The sequence below is a fragment of the Anabrus simplex genome, chromosome 7 (assembly GCF_040414725.1).
Source record: "Anabrus simplex isolate iqAnaSimp1 chromosome 7, ASM4041472v1, whole genome shotgun sequence".
Classification (NCBI taxonomy): domain Eukaryota; kingdom Metazoa; phylum Arthropoda; class Insecta; order Orthoptera; family Tettigoniidae; genus Anabrus; species Anabrus simplex.
This window is the reverse complement of record NC_090271.1, coordinates 278,907,078-278,929,732: the sequence shown is the minus strand read 5'-3', so window position 1 is coordinate 278,929,732 and position 22,655 is coordinate 278,907,078. Positions and strand designations below refer to the sequence as shown.

The window sequence follows — 22,655 nt, the reverse complement described above, 5'->3', positions numbered from 1 at the left end:
CGGTTAGGGGCGCGGAGCTGTGAGCTTGCATCCGGGAGATAGTGGGTTCAAATCCTCCTGTCGGCAGCCCTGAAGATGGCTTTCCGTGGTTTCCCATTTTCACACCAGGCAAATGCTGGGGCTGTACCTTAATTACGGCCATGGCCACTTCCTTCCAACTCCTAGGCCTTTCCTCTCCCATCGTCGCCATAAGGCCTATCTGTGTCGGTGCGATGTAGAGCCACTAACAAAAAAAAAAAAAAAAAAAAGAGGTTATAGTGATGTTCACAATGCACAAACATTATGTGGCATACACCATGCGCAACAAAAGACAGCAATAAGAAAAGGATTATCCAAACATCAGGACCTACCTCGAGGTTTATTTCGATGGAGACCACATGAACAGGAATAGTTTGAAGGCGTTAGGTTGAAGAAAAGTAGAAACCCAATTGATCATCATAACATATTTTAAGAAGACTAACATCATTCCCTCCAGAGGATAAAAAAGGCATTCATTTTAACAATTGATCCAATAAAATCAATTCTTTCCAAAGTGGGAATTCTAGGGCAATTATTTGAACATGATCCCACTATAATTTATCATTGCCAATATCCACAAAATTTAAGATTTCTTTCCCAGCCAAGGGGCTTCAAACCACAATATACACATAATTTGAAAACCTCAAAGAGGAGTAAAATATTTAAAACTAAATTATTATTATTATTATTATTATTATTATTATTATTATTATTATTATTATTATTATTGTCGGTTGTGTTACTATTAACCCAACTGGCATATCAATATAGAGAAAAATAACCATCATACAATAACTTTTAAGTCCAAAGGAAGTCTAAACCATTAACTATTGCATCCCCTTATTCTTCTTCTTCTTCTTCTTCTTCTTCTTCTTCTTATTATTATTATTATTATTATTATTATTATTATTACATCCAAGAGTGATGTACTGGGAGATCAGTCTAAACTTAAGTAATATTTGACTGTGCTTCGAACACTAACACTTTATCAACATATATCACAGATATAATACTTTACATTTCTATTAAAATGATTTACATAACAAGGAATAAACTCTAGAACATACTCAGCTTTTCTTTTCTTTTAACCCCATCCCATAAACAAGGAAGTGCTGATAAATTCCCTTGACCTTAAAGCAGGTATGCTGAGAATTTCATCGTAATTATTAAAGGGAACAAGAAAAAAAGTGATGGGAGGAAGCAAGATATACAGATGTTGGAAGCCAAGAAAGTTTAAGAGGCTGAAGTTAAACAGCAATAGGAAAATTTACAATGAAAGTACATAGCGCACATGGTAGAAACTCGACAAAAGTTAAACTAGTTGCATTTAAAAAAATAAATTGTCCTTCAAAAGTTATCACAAAATTTAACACAATGTTTTCTTCCTTCCATTCCCAGAAAGTTCTGTTTCTGCAGTTTGTATATCCAGCACCACAAACTTCAAAAGCTAACTAGGGAGTGCCTGTACACAGTCAATGTATCACATCATTGTTCCCACAATTCTCAGAGCCCATAATTTAGTGGTATGAAATAACTGAAGGTTTTATAAACCATTCAGATCGGTATCGAATGAAGAAGTGATTCAATTGAAAGTAACGAGACTCACTGCAATAGGAAGAGACTTGGTATATTGAAGGCGAAGTACCTATCTCGAGATCTCGCATCTTATTACATAGATAGATGATCATGTTGAGAAGAGAAACTAGCTCTTCTACAATAAAGTCTTCTGCTCTGATACCCAGCTGAACAAGAACTTAATGATAGAATAGATTTATTTCATCTAGCAAGATTAAGGCCATTCGGACCTCTCTTGCATCTAACCAGAAAATACATTTACATTACAGAATGAAAAGAAATGGACTACAAATGAGACATCTTACAGTTACTAAACGATACAGTATTACGCTATGAAAATTAGAATTAAAAAATAAGAAATAAATTATGATGATGACAGTGATGTATGCAATTATTACATGACTATAGTATTCCCAAAATGTAAACTTAGCTAATTTTTATTTAAAAGAAATCCTTAATGTAACCGCTACTACAGTGGTTACACAAAACAAAGCACTAAACACAGTAAAGGGGGGAGAAGGTGCCTTTACGCAGTACCAAGAAACTTCACACACTGTTGAACATCAGTTGGAAGTACGCGGATCTCCGCCAACAACAACATACGTAAAAATCAGTAGGGCCCACTAGTGGATAATAAACCAGGAAGTGGAAGGAGCTAGGACTTATGGAGGGCATGGACATGGCTTAGATTGCAGACTGCGAAATGATTAACAGTGATCCTTAAATTTGAAAAATATTATTTACAAATGAATTTTTACAAATACATTCCGAACAAAATCCACCAACTTGCAACTTACGAACTGTATTCTCTGTGGTACACATAACTTAGAGGTTCTTTGATAATACCTTCGTACAAGTTCAAAATTTCAAACCAACTATACATCTAGTTACAAATCCAGTTGTACAATGCAATTTACAGTGAAATAAACGTACTCTCCAAAACTCGAGCATACATCAAGTGACACTGAACTACCAGAGGCAAACCGCAAGGTAAATACATTAAACTACAATCTACATATTTAGTGAAACAAGAAATGGGAATGCCTCGAAAACAAACAGGCAAGCCCAGCTGAAAAGCTAAGGCATCATAAATAATTAATTTGGCGAATCTAGGTTAGGCTAGGGCAGACTCCTGTGCAAAATAGCAACCGAACATTGCGGAAATTTTAGCCAGAACGGAATTCAAGAGTGCTTACCCGAAGGTGACCCATCCCGGTAGCGAGGCGTCGCACACGATGTAAAACTTCAGACAGACCAAGACAGACTAAGGCAGACCAGCCCATGACAAGGCCAAGACAAGACAACACAAGACGACCGACTGCTGCCTCGCACTCTATATAAAGGTAAACCCTGGCCTTGGAGTAGCCAATCAGAATGCATGAGTCCGTCTATCCCCACCTAGGTTCACCAATCACAATTCCTACTACAGTCGCGAACTTTAAATAAGTTTCTCAAATACGCATGTTCGCGAATCTTCCATTTCCAGAATAGTTAGAAAATGCCTTCTAGAACACATAACCAACAAAAGGCAACACACCCTGTTCAAAAATTCATGTAACAATTTTCTAGATACTTCCAGTAAGTACAGAACTGAAATCTACTATTTACAAATACATATGTTACAAATATTACACTGTACAGGTTAGGTCGTTACAAATACAACATCATCACCACATTTTACAAATAAAGTCTTCAATAAACACTTTCCACTTCCACTACATTGTTCACCCGTGACACTTAATAATTATCAGTGGTAATAACAGTTTATTTATATACAGTGTACATCTTGATTGAAGGCTAATCTACAGTATTAACATAACATATGAATAACAAACAAGTTTGTGTACCTTGTGGTACAGTGAAGTGGTATCTATAAGAGCGCATCAGTTTTTGACCGCGTTCTGAAATTGTGATTGGATGACAGATGGTGAAATTGATAGTTCAAGTAGGGATTTGAACGTGAGTAGAATATTTGATGAAGAAAGCACAAAGCATGAGGATTACGGCGCTGTTCGAATTTTAGCCACAACCTAGTTCATCATAGGCAGGTGTAATGTGGTCATAATAACATAGCTCACATGTATAGTGAACACAGGCATTACTTGTGTGTTGTAATTTGTCATTAAGAGTAGCAGTCAGGTCGTTGTACATGGCGTCACAGTAGCTGAAATGAGGTAATACCAGAATGCATATGAGGCATTCCTTCAATACCTGAGAAAATATGTTGCGGAGTCTTCTAAGTGAATTAAGTGTCACAAGTACTTTTCTGGAAACGCTGATAATCTGCTGCTTCCATGAAAGATGTTCGTCTATTATAGCACAGAGATCTTCGACTGATTCACTGAAATCAGTTGGTGAATTTTGTAGGTAGTGGTTTGGTTATTATAGCCAGTAAGGTAAAACTGTATAAGACATACAGTAGATGATTGAAAATTGAGGCAGTGAGTGAGAGAATGGGCTATACCAGGGTTAGATGGAACTGAGATATTTTGAGTTTTGTGTTTGCCGTAATAAAGAGAAAAGGTACCTGTTAGTATATGCTTTATTGTTTAACATAACATATACTTCATTGTTTAACATCTCAAAGTATACTCTTAGGAAAATAATCACAGGCTGTAATTCCATCATTTAACCATCTACTTAGACCCTTTTCACCTGCAAACAAACAAAATAACCTTACATTGCAATAGATTCATCTGCTCTGTAATGTTAGCTCCTCTTCCTTCTTTCCTTTTTTTTTCTTTTGTCACAAAGTTTGCTTTCGTCCAACTAATTACAGTATTACATGGAAAAAAGCATAATCCCATCTTTCCATCCATCTATCCACTTTCTAACAGTCTAACTCAGTACTTGCCTAAAAATCACCTTCATTACCTGATTACTATCGATCTCTTGTCGTTTACAAAAGCTATTTAGATCTTCAATTAAATCAAATATTGAACTAGAGCCAGGGTAAGGAAAATACTTCAGCACCTTCAGATATCAGGGGTCTTCCTCGACATCCTCAGCTGTATTCACAATTACAAAGAATGGGTACCTTCCACCTAATCAATACTTTATTATATCTTGTTACTATAGTAACAAGATAGTGTCTTGTTACTGTAGTAACAAGATAGTTACTATCCACGTAATCAAAGTATTCATTAGGTGGAAGGTACCCATTCTTTGTGATTGTGAATACCATGTATCAATACGGACATGAAACTGATAATCCTCAGCTGTACTTGAGTCATCTGGCTGGAGTGCATGGTATATAGCATGGTGATTCTGCGGTATATGCGGTAGAAGAGACATAACATTTTTATATTTAGCTTTATTAATTTTTCTTCCCGCAGGAATTTTTCACAGAATATATGAAAGATACAATTGAGGGGTTGCCGGCAAGAACCCCACTAGTCAAAAAATCGAACAAGTTATAGGCGCCATCTTGTAGTGTTCAGCATTACGCACATGATTACACAACCGATTCTGTCAAAAACTCTTCAAGTCGTACTGTATTAGCCTCTAAATATACGGCGATTCGGCGAAAACCTCACAAGTCTGGACTGTTGCTAGCGAGAACACCACTAGTCAGTGGTGCTTCAAGCAGGTGCTGCAAGAGCGCTCTGCTCAACTCCCGATAAACCACTGATAAGCTACACTTTTGTTTACAACTGCCCACATTCCTCTAGGTTGTACTCCTGTTCTCCAAGGTTTTATTTTAATATGGACACAAATGGTCCAATGAGGTTATCTCAATGCTGCTACATTTCATAAATAGCATCCCACACTCCGAGTTAACGGATGAGCTGGTTTTAATAAGTGACAGCTGTCCTGGGCAAAACAAAAATAAAACAATGGTTTACTTCCTCTTCTGTGTAGTGCACATTCTCAAACCTTTTAAAATGGTTACATACTTTTTTCCCGTTCGTGGTCATAGCTACCTACCAAATGACCAGGACTTTTCACTTATTTCTGCTAAACACAGGAAGACTACCATTGCCGAACTTCCTGAAGACTGGGATGAAAGGTTTCTGAAGACCCGAACGCGTCCATCTCCATTTGGTTTGGAGATATTCACCCACCATGATTTCAAGGATTTAAAAAAACAACTGACAGTTTGTTTTGTAAAAAAACCAAAGCCAGCATTCAGGCTTCAGTGTGTTCGATCTATGTGGTGTGACTTCAAATATAAAGCTGTATAATTGCAACAAACATACTGTGGTCCTTGGAGTTGTCACATCATCACAGATCCGAAGTTCAAAATGCCTGACACAATCAACTTACCAGGGGCTTTCCCATCTCCTCCTGCAGTGAAACCTGTGAAGGCTAAGGACATATTAAAACTTGCCGAATACCTCGCAAATCCTGCAAGCAAAGAGTACTACTCAAGCCTCTTTGGCACAGCTGCATCAGTGGATGTACCTACAAGCAGTTGTGATTATGAAATAGACAATGATGACAATAGTGATGGATGTGAAGATTAATGTTTTGAGTTGTCATTGTATGCTGTATATCACATTTTCCTCCTCTTTATTTAATAAATAATCATTTATACATATATGGTATATAAATATAATATTGTTAGGCATTATCTTAGTGGTGACGCTGAGAGAATATAATTTGGTATCACTCAATGAGTTCTGATAACATCCCTAATGCCTACAGAGTATTTAGACAAAACAAAAAAACATTAGCCATTTAAGGGACAAAGACATGCGGTTTTTCTCTTTTTCCCATAATTTTGATTTTCTGACTAGTGGGGTTCTTGCCGGCAACCCCTCAGTTCTTCTTGAAGTATCATTCATTCTTTTCTTTGAGTAAGTGCTACTGCATTCTTGTGGACATATCATGTAAAATAAAATGAATTTTTGTAGATAATACTCAGTAGTTTTATGGAACACACAAAATATATACTTTTAAAATTTATATAAGTTTGTGGTATTTACACCAACTCACATTAGCTGCCATTACCTATACACTGCACTTACATCCAACACTTTGCTGCTTTGCAGGAACCACCTTGTTTGTATTATCACTGATATGCTCTAATCCTATACAGTAAAAGTCTGTTATAGCGAGAATTTATAACGGGGAAATATTTACTCGCAATAACGGATTGATATAGATGTTGATTCCCATAGGGAATCTGAAATATTTGTCCCGAATCATTAACGGACCATTTATATTGGTACAATAACGGATTGTCGTTATATCCGATTTTTCGTAAAAGTTGGGGAAAATCCCATACACAATAAAATCTGTACGAAACGGCTATCAGTTTATTCAAAACGCGCATTTTCGTGGATGATATCCACATTACCGCTTGCTCGTTTGTTATTTTTTAAAATATGATATTACATGAAAGTGTATGTGTAATTTCATAAAAAGTTATAGTATCACTCCAGAGGCTTCTGTGGCAAACGTTCCAGTTTTCTTCTTCAAACAGTGTCACGTATTTCAAGCACATGTAGAGAAATGATAACCTACTCGCTACAAATTGACATGGGTACAGCCTTTATGAAATGTAACTAGATGCGAGAAAATATAAACTATTCTCTGAATCAGTGATGTACTCTGCTATGTCTTGAGGTGTATCCCATTCTGCTTAATTTCAGTGTATAACATTAAAAAATAAGCAATTAATTAGAGCAACAAACTGTTTTGTATTGAAAAGGTGGACACCTTAAATTAGTCTTTATCATTGTTATTCTCAGTTCAATACAGACCCATTATGAAGTTTTTAACTTAAAAAAATAAAATGAAAAATAAGCGATCGTTTACTTCAACCTTTATCTCTTCCCAATGAGTTAACAACTGCTATTGGCCACGTTATTTATGTATTATGAAAATGTATTATCCTCTTTCATTTTGAATTTTCTTTTAGAGATCAGCAGTTGACTGACATTACTAATCGACTCCAACATCAAATAACAAATACAACCCGCGGACCAACAGGTAGCCCAATTCCTGGGGGCTTTAGAATACTGGGACACCCTCTCTCCAGCGGTCATAAATAGGAGGGCCCTTGCCCTGGGTTAAGGGTGAAGACCTCAATGGCATCTACGGCGGAAAAGATGGACTTCGGTACGGTGGAGATGGCGGAAGAGGCAATCCATCCTTCTAGGGGTATACAGATGGAATCTACTGCCTTGTAGGACGAGGAAGGCATCCTCAAAGGCTAAGGGAGTAAACCCTGAAAGAAAATCCTCTTATGCATTAGGCCTAGCAAGTCAGCAGGTTAGTATTGAGTACAGTCGCTTTCAATAAGAAAAAAAGCCTCGGAAAGAAGATTATAGACCGGACTGACACGTACTCTCAGACAATTGTAAAGTATGATGACTGTAAGGCTGATGATATACAATGTTCTGAAAGGAAAACCAAAATAAATAAGAGATTCAAGTACCGAATTGGAACTATGAACATTCTACCATTAACTGGAAAGGTAGAAGCACTCCTAGACATGATGGTTAGAAGAAAAATATCAATATTGGGATTAAGTGAGACCAAATGGAAAGCGACTGGAAGTAAGACACTTCGTGGAGGATACAAATTATACTGGAGTGGACAGAAGAAGGTAGTGAAAAATGGTGTTGGATTCTTAACACATGGGTGACGGGCCCCGAGAAATCTCGTAGTACGCTCGCCAGCGGTAGGTGATGGGTCCCGAGAAATCTTGGTTTTATTCACGACATTGTTTTCGGTCTTCCTGTGACATCTCTTGACCATATATTGAACTATTTCGGACTTGCACATTGAGTAGAATAAATCGTAGGTGTATATCTGCCACTTTTCTTTTATTCATGGCCTCTTTTTATTCTTTGATTTAGTTTTGAAATGTCGACTTTCTTTCTGCCGGTTTTACAAGATGATCGTCCAAATGGATATAGTGATAATGAATTAGTGGAAACTGAATGTGAGGGTGACAGTGGAAGTGATATTCAAGCCTCGACACGCCGTAATTTACCTAGTGTGCTTATTTATTCAAGTGACTCTGAGGACGACAATGATGTAAACATTAATGATGTGTTAGGAATTGATGCTGAAGATGGTTTTGTAAAGGCAGATCCACTACTACTAGGGGCATTGGAGAGTACTCATACCAATTTTAAAGATAAAATCTTAACTGGTTTAATATTCATTTACATTTTTATAATCAAGTGCACCCTAGTATGCTTAGTAGAAAAATGTCCGGTCCACAGGGTTCCGGCCAGCAATGTGTTAATTAACAAAGGGACTGATGCTACAGCTGAAGTTACCTGCAAAAGTGATAGAATCAGTAAAATGTTCTTGAAACTGGAGAACACACAGCACACAGGCTGCAGCGAGGAAGACAAAGAGAAATCTCGGCAAGACCTGGAAGATACAGTTAATGAGGAAAACATTATTATTGGAGATCTAAACGCTTAAGTTGGGGTAGACAGACTGGGGAACAAGAACGTCATTGGTCCATATGGATTTGGACAAAGGAACCCAGAAGGAGAACAAGTATTAGATCTGTGCAGAAGAAATGATCTTATAATCAAAAATACATTCTTTAAAAAAAAAGAGACAGTCACAGAATAACAAGGTACAGTTGGGATGGCCAGTATAGAACATTGATTGACTATGTAATCACGAATAAAGATGGTGGTAGATACATCACAGATGTAAAGGTAATTCCTAGTGAAAGCATGGACAGTGACCACAGATTGCTGGTAGTAGACTTCAAACAAAAGACTAATGAAATGCAGAAAATTACTATGAAAAAATCAAGGGTTAAAACTTGGAAGTTGCAAGAAGTCCAAATAAAGGAAGAATACAAACTAAGGATCCAACAGAGTCTGCTGAAGGGTGAAGTAACCAACGTTAATGAAGAGTGGAAGAATAATTTCAAACCGAACTGTATTATTCCCTATTAATATAGTAAGTTGGTGACGACCAAATTTATAATGTAATTGTCACCGCCCACGCATTTCTAATAATTTGCTTTCAAAGACACTTCTGTAGGAGAAGCCTAAAACCTATGTGGAGTTACATGTCCCATCAAAAGAAAAAAGGAGACACCACGGTGGAATGATAGAGTGAAAACAGCGGTGAAAGAAAGAAACCAAATAAAGAAGGCACTGGACAAGGAAAAACAAAAAGAGAGACAAGAACACAATGAACAAGAAATACAAAGACTCCAAAGAGTATACAGGAACAAGAAACTTGATGTAAAGAACATTGTAAGGGAAGAAAAAGAGAAGAAATGGAATGAGTTTGCAGAACTGGAAGAGGACAGTAGAGGAAATATGAAATTGCTATTCAGAATAGTGAAAAACAAGTGAAGGGATCAAGAGACCATAAAAGCAATAGAACGTGATGATGGAACTTTGGCACAAGAAGAGGGAGAAATTAAACAGGAACTCAAGATCTATTTCGAAAAGTTGCTGAATGGAGATACAGAAAACATAACACCAGATAGAGGAGAGCCAAGTCGAGGAACCACAACTGAACCACCAGTTGCATGGCTTGAGGTTGAAAATGCGCTCAAGAGCATGAAGAAAGGAAAGGCAGTAGGCATAGACAAACTGAGTGCAGATTTGCTGAAAGCGGCTGGAATTTCAGGAATTCAGTGGCTTTACAGACTTCTCAACAAGATATGGGAGGAAAATACTATTCCTGAGGACTGGAAGATGGGCATCATTGTACCTCTGTTGAAGAAAGGAAACTGACGAAAATGTGCTAATTATTGTGGTATTACACTACTGTCTCATGTCCTGAAAATATTGGAAAAAATAATAGAGACCAGAATCAGAGATATTGTTGAACCAATTTTGGAAAAAGAGCAGTATGGTTGCAGACCAGGAAGATCAACTACAGACCTTATATTTGCAATTAGGATGCTAATGGAAAAATACTGGGAGAAGAACAACCCTTTATTTCTAATATTTTTGGACATTGAGAAAGCCTACGACAATGTAAGAAGGGCAAGAATTTGGCAATGCATGAAAGAACTTCAAATGCGAGACAGCCTCATAGACAAAGTGAAAATGTTGTATAGTGGGAATAGAATTTGTATTCAAGTAGGACGTGGTTTGTCGGACTGGTTTGACACAAAGAGAGGAGTGCAGCAAGGCAGCTCATTGTCACTTCTATTTATTATTGTGATGGATGTAGTAATGAAATCTATTAAAAGGAAAGAACATGGAGATATTAAAGCCTTCACATTTGCAGATGATGTTGCAATCTGGATTGGGAGAGAGAATGCAAAGCTGGAATGAGGAGTTTAAGAAATATGGTTTAAACATCAGTAAGACCAAGACAGTGGTGATGAAAGTGTATGGGGAAGGAGCAGAACCAATAGTAATGTAAAATGAAGCCCAAACGGACAGCGTTCCAGTTTTCAAATACTTACGTAGTGTTCTATCAAATGACAACCTAGCAAAACATGAGCTGAACAATCAAATCAATAAGGCAACACAATTTTACCACCAGGTAAGACACCTGCTGTGGGATGAACAAATACCTATGAAAACAAAAATGACATTGTACAAGTCCTATTATACACCAATTCTTACATACAGTCTCAAAACCATAACACTGACCATTAGAGATAACTCCAAACTCCAGGCAGCTGAAATGAAATTCCTACACACTATGATCGAGAAAACCAGGAAAGACAATATTAGGAATGAAAAAATTAGAGAAGTAGGAATAGATGATTCTCTCCTCAATGAGATTCAGATATAAAGACTGAAGTGGTTTGGTCACATGACAATGATGCCAGTTAACAGAACTCCAAGGAAGGAATTTGACAGAAAAGTAGAAGGAAGACGACCCGTGGGAAGGCCACGAAGGAAATGGATAGATTTAGTTAGGAACGATGTAGTGCTGGGAGGTCATGATTGGGACAAGTTTGTGGAGGAGGAATGGTACAAGGACAGGATAAGATGGAGGAGGCTCATATACCACACCCAGGAAAATGGAGATGGTTTAGGATGATGATGGTGATGTATCGCATTCTTACTTAATTTCAGTGTAGAGTATTAAAATTAAGAGATCGTTTACTTAGCCTTTATTTCTAACGAGTTAACAACTGCTATCGACCACCTTATTTACATATTTGTTACGAAAACATGTTCTTTTCTTTCATTTCCATGGGCTGATGACCTTCGATGTTAGGCCCCGTAAAACAACAAGCATCTTTCATTTCTAATTTTCTTTACGGAACAGAAATTGACGGGTATTAATAATCGACTCCGACATCGCCTTTGAATGTCATGAGAGAGATCGCTAGTGCACATAGCGAGAAAACAATACCGTACCGAAGATGATCAGTCACATTTTGTGACAAACGTTTCAGTTTTTTTTTAAATTGAAACAGCATATCCTAACCATACTATATGTATCGTGAAGGCATATTTCAAGCACCAGTAGAGAAGTGATAACCTTCTCGCTATAAATTTATATGATAATAGTCTTTCCAAAATGTAACCAGATGCAAGAAAATAATAAAACTAACCTCTGAAATCAATTATGCACTCTGCCATATGTTGAGGTGTATCACATTCTTACTTAATTGCAGTATTTAGCACTAAAATTAAGTGATTGTTTACTTCAGCTTTTATTTTTAAGAGTAAACAATTGCTGTCTGGACACGTTATTTACTCATTTATTACGAAAAATCTCTTTCATTTCCATTTTCCTTTACGGAACAGCAGTCGACAGGTATTACTAATCAACTCTTGAATGTCGATGAGATAGCTTACTAGTGGACATAGCAAGGAAATGATACCGAAGATGATCAATCGCATGCAATAAAAAAGATGCATGTTTTTGTGTAATAACGAATGTGTCAGTGATAGGACTCTCGTTGTAACCGAAGGGTAATACAATGTTCATTTCAGGAATTTTAGTGCTACTGGAGTGAGAGAACCAGTTGTCTAGGAAAAGTCCTAGTCCATTGCCCAGGACACACCCGGATGTATGACAATATCACATGTGAATACACCCTTCTGGGAGGTTTCTCTTGTGTCATCTCTACAAGCGCTTTGAAAGGATGCTTCTTAACCATCTTGCACCATCTGTGTAGCCTTTGGTAATCCCGTAATGACAAACTGTAGAGACCTGTGCAATCATTCACTCAAATTTTTGGCCCCAAGGTGTTGTTGATGAATGACACAATGAATTGTAAGTAAACCAGGTACACTTTTCTTCACATACGCGAGGAACCCTTTGTAGCAACCAACCAATGCATGAGCACCATCAGTAGCTATAGTCAAAATATTGGTTAGCAGTATTTCTTTTTGTAGGAAAAAATCTTCCAATGTTTTAAAGATAGTTTCCCCTTTCGTGTCAGTCTTTAATGTTCTGACAAAAAGCAATTCTTCTTGGTATTTTCCTTCTTTTATAAACCGTACATACGATAGCAAAAGAGACTTGTTTCCTTGCAGTGTTGACTCTTCCAGCTGTAATGCGAATCTTGTCGTTATCAAGTGTTCACACAGTGTCTCTTCAATGTTCTCAGACATCTCGTCAATTCTTCTTTGTACTGTATTATTGCTTAAAGATAATTTCTTTGTAACATCAAAGGCAGGTGTATGGAGCATTGTTGTTAAAACTTCTATAATAGCCGACAAAATCAACACTTTCCCAATCGTGTGTGCTTTTCCTGATTTCACAATCATCAATGCAATATTGTAGGATGCACGCACGCCATTGTTATTCTGTTTTGGAACCACAGAAAACATACTAGTCACCGTGGTCTCATTCAGATAACGAGCTTCCAGATTTTGAAAATAAGACAGGGGTTTGTCTTTCATATTGTTATGAGTCCTGGTGAAATGGCCCACAATCCTTGATGGCTTATAGCTTCATTCATGGAGATTTTTTAGACACATTAGGCATATTGGTTTAGTTTTATCAGCTTTAAATGGAACAATTCCATACTTTAAGTAATCCACTTTATACTGTCATACAGCGCATTTTCATTTTCATTCATATTAGATTGCTTCCTGAAATCAGGAATAAAAATTACCTTTAGCATTTCTCTGAATTTTTTGAGTAAGTTAAGATACAATAATTTATTAAAAGCCTAGGATACATGGTTTATCTTGCACTGAGGGCCTGAAGCCTAAAAAGTGAAATGAATGAAAAAAACAATATTAGGCTACCGTGTTTGGTACCCTTCATTTGTTTATTGTTTATATGGTACCTTCAGTCTTCAGAGGGTCAACGGTTCAAGGCATAGTTGGGTGCCTGAGTTTTAGGGGAAAAAACTATTGGGTATTGATATTTCATAAATAGGACTAAAAGACTTGAAGGATTGTTTACCTTACCTTTATACGTTAAAAACTAACCTATCTAAATCTTAATACTTTTTTTCTTGCCTTACGAATAAAAGTAAGGTTAGAAATTATACGAAATATTAGTACACCTATTTACTATCACTATTAATATATAATTATAATGAATACAGCTACATTAATATTCATCACTGTATACAATTGCAAACTTGACCTAAAAAAAAGTGTAAACAAATTTACCTTGTTGCTCAACCAAATCAACACACAAAGTTTAAATAGACATTGTTATCACAACACTAAAACTCTAACCTAAAATGCCATAATTATTTGTGTACCCTACACGCCACTTTTTACTTGTAGACCAAACCGACACTAATAACAAACAACATAACTCTGCGAATGCCGGCAGGAGACTAACAGAACAGTAAAGTAAACTTACAAATTCTCACCTGGAGCAGCACGCTGCAATCGCCACGCTCTAGCACATACAATACACAAGCATTTAGTTTTTCAGAATCTATTGTATGCACTATGCACAAAATGTGATCACAATCATTTAATAAATTACTTGTTTGCAATTTTATTTTATTCCTTGTTTTTATAGGCAAAAACTTCTCGGTCATATTGTATATATAAAAAACTGAATTAATGGCCCACCATTTTTTTCAAATCGCCCATCAAATTCACATTCTGTCAGTGTCGCCCACTACTGGGCGAATTTGCCCAGTTTGGGAATCTGTGCTCTAAAGAATACCTATTTGTACTTTTCAATAAAATTTATTAGGAAATGTATATTTCCCATTGCTGCATCATGATGAACTATTTTTTTCCAGACAAATCCTCCTGAAATTATACGAAAACAAGAAAATAGCCCATGCTACTCACAACATATATGCTTATCGTATCTTCAAGGAGGACACCCAGTCATATATTCAGGATTGTGAAGATGATGGGGAACACCAAGCTGGTGGAAGAGTGTTACACCTTCTTCAGGTAAAGTATTTATATGTGATACTAGTCTGTATTTCTGATGGCATCTACCATATAAACAACTTAACATATTGACGACAGGTTGTGGGGATGTACATAGTTCGTTAACAGTGATTGGATGACTGGGTGCATAAATGAACGCTTTTTAACATCACTTTATTTTACTCCAATTTCCTACAATTTGGTGGGTCCTAATGGGTCCAAAAATCTGGCCATATAGAAAGCTGTCTTCCGTGATGGTAAGGGGTTTGAAGAGTATTTCATAAGATTGTGTAATTTCAGTCAAATGCAGCCATGAGCTATTACTGTTTACTGATGAACAGGACTATTTCTAGAATTGAATTTTTACATTTTTTCCTCAACACTGTTTCTGCTTCCAGTAATATAGCAGTGTAATACTGTATTGTTATTCAACACCATGAACCTTAGCATTAGTAGCCAACATTAGCAAGTACAAGTATCAAAGGTAAGACCCATCAGAATCATAAATTTATTTTGAGCAGTATACATCTTATGACATTTTGCTCACCCCTGTATCTTTTCCTAGATATGCTTCTCCCAGGTGGTCTGCAGCATGAGAAACAATAATGAGCCATCCTGTCGTCAATGTGTTAAGAACGTCAGTGACTTGTCTAAAAATGGTCTTATCTTTAATAATTTTGTTGCAGATTTTAGATGTGAAGAATGTTTTAGTGGTTGTAACTAGGTGGTATGGAGGTACTTTGCTGGGTCCAGACAGGTTTCGTCACATAAACAATGCTGCTCGACAGGTACTTGATAATGCCGGCTTAATTCCAAGCTCACAACAGCAACATAGTAGCAAGAAGAAGAAATAACCAGTAATTTCATTGGTATATGGGGAATTTTAATCGAGCTAATGATGGTCATGTATATAGTATGTAAGATGTATAAAATAATTCAAGTTATTCCTGTGAACATCGAAACTAAAATCTAAAATGATATTGTATCTGAAAGAAAAGAATAGTTTGTTATATGAGTTGCCCATTTTCAAAAGCCATCATGTCTTTCTAACCTTTGTTTACAGCATACAGGCAGATCTTCTCCCCACCAAATGGAGATAATTATCTGATATTTTTTTTTTAATACTTCGGAAGTTATGTTTGGTTATGTCCATATAAAGAACTGGAAATCATGGTCTACTGGTAATTTGATGAAAGATAAGAATTAATTGAACATACTACAATAATTAACACTGAATGTATACTTTTATGTAATATACTTTTCCAACTGACAACCTCTGATGAGAGGAAGATGAAGGTTATGAATGCACTCTTTCTACCTGATGAGGGTTCAGTTTTAATTATACATTGAAAACTGATAAAGAAGCCATTGTGCAATATTTTAACCTGCTTTAACTTCGCAGAGACAAGAAAATTATTAATACCGAGTGAGTGGCTGCATGGTTTTGGGCACATAGCTGTCAGCTTGCATTCGGGAGATAGTGGGTTCGAATCGCACTGTCCGCAGCTCTGGAGATGGTTTTCCGTGGTTTCCCATTTTCATACCAGGCAAATGCTGGGGCTGTACCTTAATCACGGCTGCTTCATTCCTGCTCCTAACTCTTTCCTATCCTATCGTTGCCATAAGACCTATGTGTGTGTCGATGCAACATAAAGCAAATTTGAAAAGAAAAGATTATCAATGAATTAGGTGCAACACTAATGTGAAACTCAAAATAATTGTACCTTCAGTCAAGTGATCATTTCATATTCTGTAGATGGGAGTTCCCTGAAATATGAATCTTCTTTGATTTGCCATGGTCTTTGTTGCTCAGGGATCAGTGTTGTGAAAAATTGAACCAGTAATTTCATTGGTATACGGTGAACTTTAATTAAGTCAATTATAGTCATGGATATAGAATGTAAGATGTATAAAATAGTTATAATTATTCCTGTGAACATGAAAAATTTAAAAAATATGTGTCTTTCGCATTCATAGCCATAGTGGCCTATGAGGAGGTTTATCACCTTATTTTTTCAGGCTGGTGTTTTAAAATGGATGTCTCTCCTTATATTGATAATTTATTTTATTCTAATGTTCAGTTATGGCATCACTTTCTATGAGTAGCACACACAAAAATTATTATCTTAACAGTCAATCTTGAAATAGAAGGAAGAACAATAAAAGTAAAGTTACACAAGCAACTTCTTTTTGGGTGAGTAGAATAAATACCTTTATTAAAGTAAAAGAAATGGTTAAAAACTTAAAACAATAATTTACTTCATATTTAGCTTACAAACTATCTACTATCTTGGATTTATGTTTTATCTACAGTTTACTGTTAGACTGAGATTCTTCCCAATTCATTTTATAAAATTAAATTTCAAAAAGTACTTGATGTTGAATCAAACTCATGCACCTTACATTTCAAAGTCAGGACCTTGACCACTATAGTATGAGAACACTTCTCTGAATGCTGGCTTTTGCGTTATAACTAGTGTTTGAAAATTAAAAGCCATTATTTGAGAGAATTCTAAAGAGGTATCAGTCATTCATCATTGATCTGCATTTAGTTCTGTTGCCCAGATGGTAGAACCCGTACTGATTTTTTATTTAGTCTTTTCTTAAATGATTTCAAAGAACTTCAAAATTTATTGAACATTTCTTTTGATAAATTATCCCAGTCCTTAACTCCTCTTCATATAAATGAATATTTATCCCTGTTGAAATCGGTATTGATATTGTACCCATGTACAGTAGATTTACATCATGAAAGCTTGATAAAATTGTTGTCTGCCACACTGTTGACTCCCGTTTGAGAGCACAAATAAGAACCTGATCTCGAGATAGTGTCACAACTTTAATGTTGTATTTTAGAACTCCAATGTCTTTTGTTTATCGGCCGAGACTATTTGGATCCTCAAAAAACGTAATGTGGTGGTAACAGAAAGTCCAAGGCAGTTCTATAATGAATATGAGGTGGTAGTTTACCCTTGTTTCCTTCACCAAACTGACATATTATCACAGTGGACCCAACAAGTTGGCTATGGAATTTCTTGGTTCACGTTGGTGTGAACTTGCAATTGGGAGATAGAGGGTTCGAACCCTACTGTCAGCAGCCATAAAGAGGGTTTTCTGTAGTTTCACATTTTCATACCTGGCTGTACCTTAATTAAGGTCATGGTCCCTTCCTCCCCATTCCTAGCCGTGACCTATCCCGTTGTCACCGTAAGATCTATATTGGTGCAACGTGAAACAAGTCACAACAAAATGATCACAATAGAACTGACTCACTTGAGTAAAATACTTCCTGTTTCCACATATACCAATTATGCTCTAAAATGCCAATACACTGGACCACTTATAAACCAGTAGTTTCTAGAAATGAGACTGAGATATCAGTGTGAGCATGTGCAGTAAGCCAAAACTATTAACTTGACTTTAATCATATAAAAACTTCATCCTAAAAACAGGGAATTATCTTAGAAGTGAAGCTTCCACAGTGTGAAGAATTATTTAGTTCTTCTTTCGGGTTGAATGATCTCGTTGTTTACTGTACATTCTGTACAGTTTGCCGACGTTTCAAATATATTGCAGTATTCTTTGTCAAGTCGACTGAAATACCCCTACTTGATCCGAGGTAATCAGTCTCCCTGGCAGCAATGACACTACGAGAGTAGTTCCTGACCTTGGCCTTATATTTCCTACCCTCTCTAGCTGACGTAAGCTCCCTGGCTGTCTCGTGAGAATTCTGGAATGTCAAGTGTCACAGCCAGGTAGTGGGACTTGGCCGTGCTGTTATGTAAGGAATGTACAGAAAACAACAACACGGTACGACCCAGAAGAAGAACTAAACAGTGAATTATGTTTGGCCTTCATTCATAGTCAGTTCTGGTATGATCCTGTCTTCAAAAACCTATACTAATTCCAAAGAATCCAGAGCAGTGAGTATTTTTTCAGAATCTTATTGAAAATATGCATATTGCTTTTCATTATCAGAGTATTTTTATGTCATACAGAGGAACTTCATGAATTTGTAGGTAATTTCTCAGCCTGTGTGTGTATTATTCTATAAATTAACATAAACGTGTATATGAAAACATTAGTCTGACAAAATTATTAATTATGGTGTTGATAGTATTATAACCAAATTTCTGCAAAATACAATTATGAAAATTCACTAGACTTTTACTGTTGCACATTCACCACAGATCAGTGTTAACATAAACTTGTTTCCTCATCCCAAGTTGTTGCAGCTCTTTTCAGGCACACCCCAGTTGGAGGTGAGCTGTATGTACCATCCATTTTTACTACATACCAGTCCTCCTGCTATTCTGAAATCTCTGGCAGTACTGGGAATCGAACCCAGCCCTAAGAGGACAGCAGTTAATAGTGCTAAGAGTTATGCAATGGAGGTGGACAGATCAGTGGTAAATGATGAAGTCTGTCATTATAATTTGTGAACTATGAACACCAAGGTTTTAAAGTTGTTGTTGTTTTATAGGCTGGTAATTTTGAGACTGTTTCATGCATTAAACCAGGCACCCAAACGTTTTCACATTCAGGACCAGTAATTACCATAACTTGGACCACTGATTGGGGACCACATGCTCAGATTAACAAAATTATATAAAATATAGTATTTTATGGAATGTCGGAATTGCAAAAGAGGTGTTTTAGTTAATGCTTTCACATTAATTTAAATGGTGTATTAGCCATATTAATCAAGACTCATGTTTTCTGCACTCACTATCAATTCTACACTTTATGAAAGGCATGCACTTTTGTTTTAGGGGTAAAATGTTTTAAAATACTTCTTATTTAACATCTAGGACATAAAAGACCAACCTTCGTATAAAATTTTAAGTTTGTATGTGGAAGGTTTACGGAAAAGTGAAAATTGTGATTGTCAACCCCCATCTAAACTCCTTAGGGGAGAAACATTCTGAAGCCATGCTGAGTGACTCAGATGGTTACAACATAGTTTCCGGACCTAACCTCATTTCATTCCTTAGGGGTGGAATGTTTTTAAATATTTCCTATTTTACATCTAGGATTTTAAAATATATACCACCATTTGGGTTTTGTCTCCCTACATTAAACAGTTTCAGAGGAATGAATATTTTTGTTTTGGGGTCTTAAACCCCATTTAACACCCTTAGGGATTATTTTTTTAAATAATAATAATGATAATGTTATTGGCTTTACATCCCACTAACTACTTTTACGGTTATTATTTATCTTTGGTCTGGATGGCATTACAGTCAAATTTTAGGTGTAATTGGTTACAGAAGTATTCAAATAATGAAGTAAAATAAGCTAGATAATAATTATAATATTATTTTGCTGTACAAAATACTTCCATTCAAACTGTTGCTAAGTGTTCAGTCATAGCTTCATTCAGTTCGGTGATGTTTGAAGGTGCTCAAATACGTCAGCCCCTTGTTGGTAGTTTTACCAGCACATAAAAAACTCCCACGGGACAAAGTTCCGGTACCTCAGTGTCTCCGATAACCACACTTGTAGTAGTAGTAGTAGTAGTAGTAGTAGTAGTAGTAGTAGTTCTTTTATGTGCCAGTAAATCTACTGATGTATTTGAGCACCTTAAAATACCACCGGACTAGGACAGGATTGAACCTGCCAAGTTAGGGTCAGAAGACCAGCACCTCAACCGTCTGAGTCACTCAGCCCGACATATAAAAGTAATTTGTGGGATGTAAAACCAATAACATTGTCATTACTAAAACATTTTAAAGTACATCAAATTTGACACCTACGATATGAAAGTATAACCTTCTTGCAAAATCACAACTTCGAACGTCAAACGGTTTTAGGAGGATGAATAATTTTATTTCCGGAGCTAACCTCATTTAATCCCTTGGGGGAGGAATGTTTTTAAATATTTCCTATTTTACATCTAGGATTTTAAAATATATACCACCATTTGGGATTTAGTCTCTCTACGTTAAACAGTTTCAGAGGAGTGAATATTTTTGTTTTTGGGTCTTAACCCCCATTTAACACCCTTAGGGATGAATTTTTTTAAATAATAATAATGTTATTGGCTTTACGTCCCACTAACTACTTTTACAGTTAGCAGTAAGTAGTTAGTAGGGCATAAAAACAGTAACATTATTATTAAATATCTTTGGTCTGGATGGTAATACAATCACGTTTTAGGTGTAATTGGTTACAAAAGTATTCAAATAATGAAGTAAAATAAGCTAGATAATAATTATAATATTATTTTGCTCTACAAACTACTTCCATTCAAACTGTTGCTAAGTGTTCAGTTATAGCTTCATTCAGAGAGATCTGTAGTATAACTCTGGACATCTGAGGTAAACTATTATAAATGACATTTCACTAACTTTGTAGGAGAACAGGAAGAAGCTGCTGAGGTGCATATTTTGCTACCTTTAAGGCAGATCGAATCGACAGTTCTGACCATTATTGATCCTGTATTGATTTGTTCGAATCTATTAAAGAACAGTAAATTCAAATTCTTTCAAGGTCCACCTATTCAATACAATGACATTTTATTGTGACTGAATCACATGTCAAATGGTTTCGGCATCTATGTGCTATCATCAGCCTTAAGTACAAATTAAACAATTATATACTGTACTGTACCAGGAATGCATAGGACCTGGCATATATAAATTAAAAACTTTATTTCCAGCATACAATTCCATTCCGATATGTGAACAGCTGAGTGAAAGAACATTCTAGTACCTACCAGACTTCACGAGCAAGCCAGGCAAGGTCAAGTGATGTCACTGCCGCTTGTAACTTACCTCCCCTAGAGACGTTTCTCGACGTTTTTTTCATGAACTTTTTAACGCCTGGACCGATTAAAACAGGACCAACGCTAAATTGTAGCTGACATTATAAAAGTAAAACCTTGCAAATTTCAAGTCAATCTGTCCAGTAGTTTTTGAAATATAACAATTTAAAGTTTGGAAAGAATGAGCACTCTTCGTCACATGATTCATAGCGCCACCCACCCAGCGGGGATATATAGGCCACTATGTCAAGGCCAGCAAGCACAGAGAGGCAGAGGGAGAGTGAGCAGTCTGACCCTCGTGGCAAGTACAGTCTGTCGGTGCAGCTTCATCATTGAAGAAAGTATGTTCCGTCGCATTTTGCGAGTACGTAGTTATGGCCATAATTGAACGCCATTGAACTTGTAAAGAACATCACACCGTACTTATTCTAACGTGCCGCGACAACGATAAAATACTAGATGTTTCCGGAATATAACACTTGTGAAATTATTGGAGTGAGAATTCAAGTATTTGATATTTACAGACTAGTACATGACATGTGGACTTTGTTAATTTTGCGTAATAGTGAACTACGACGATACCTCAAATTATCGTGTGTGATAAACAGAAACCATCATTTACGACAACTTTAATTATTCTAGGACTCATTTCTTTTAAGACAGTACTTCCTTGAACTGTGTGTAACTTTATTTTCTCAGTGTTCGTGCCAAATCAGGACAAGACTTTACTGTTTTTCCAGTAATAAACTCAATGAACATTAAGAACTTTTTATTAGATAATTTAGTATAATGTAATCATGACCAGAAAATCATCTGAATCTGCTTATGATAGTGGCTCAGAGACTGTGATAAAAATTATTACAGATTGCATTTTCAAGTATTTGAACTGTGCTTACTACTTCACAACCGTATTTTCAGACGTTATCAGTGACGATTTTAAACTGTGTCTTATGCAGCAAGGACTGTAATTATTAATTTATCATCATAAAATTAGAATATGAACTGAACTGTGTTTTACGACAGTGAGTGATAATAATATCCGTGATTACTAAATTTAATTGTGCCAATTGAACTTT

General features: G+C 36.3%; 1 protein-coding gene and 1 long non-coding RNA gene across 6 annotated transcripts in view; one reads left to right on the top strand and one right to left on the bottom strand.

Annotated features, from left to right (window-relative positions):
- The window catches only part of LOC136877550 (uncharacterized), a 74,555-nt gene that overhangs the window by 18,949 nt on the left and 32,951 nt on the right, over nucleotides 1-22,655 (bottom strand). The gene's annotated exons all lie outside the window — the stretch shown is intronic.
- Nucleotides 1-22,655, top strand: part of LOC136877549 (protein IMPACT-B) — a 105,387-nt gene that overhangs the window by 49,885 nt on the left and 32,847 nt on the right. For 3 of the 4 annotated variants that reach the window (XR_011018602.1, XM_068228678.1, XM_068228677.1), the window contains exon 4: nucleotides 14,675-14,834. Coding sequence is in view for 3 of the 4 variants with exons in the window: in XM_068228678.1 (XP_068084779.1) it covers nucleotides 14,675-14,834 (160 nt within the window). In the remaining variant the exon portion in view is untranslated. Of the gene's footprint in view, nucleotides 1-14,674; nucleotides 14,835-15,499; nucleotides 19,210-22,655 lie in introns of those variants that run through there. The other variant, XM_068228676.1, reaches the window with a different exon arrangement.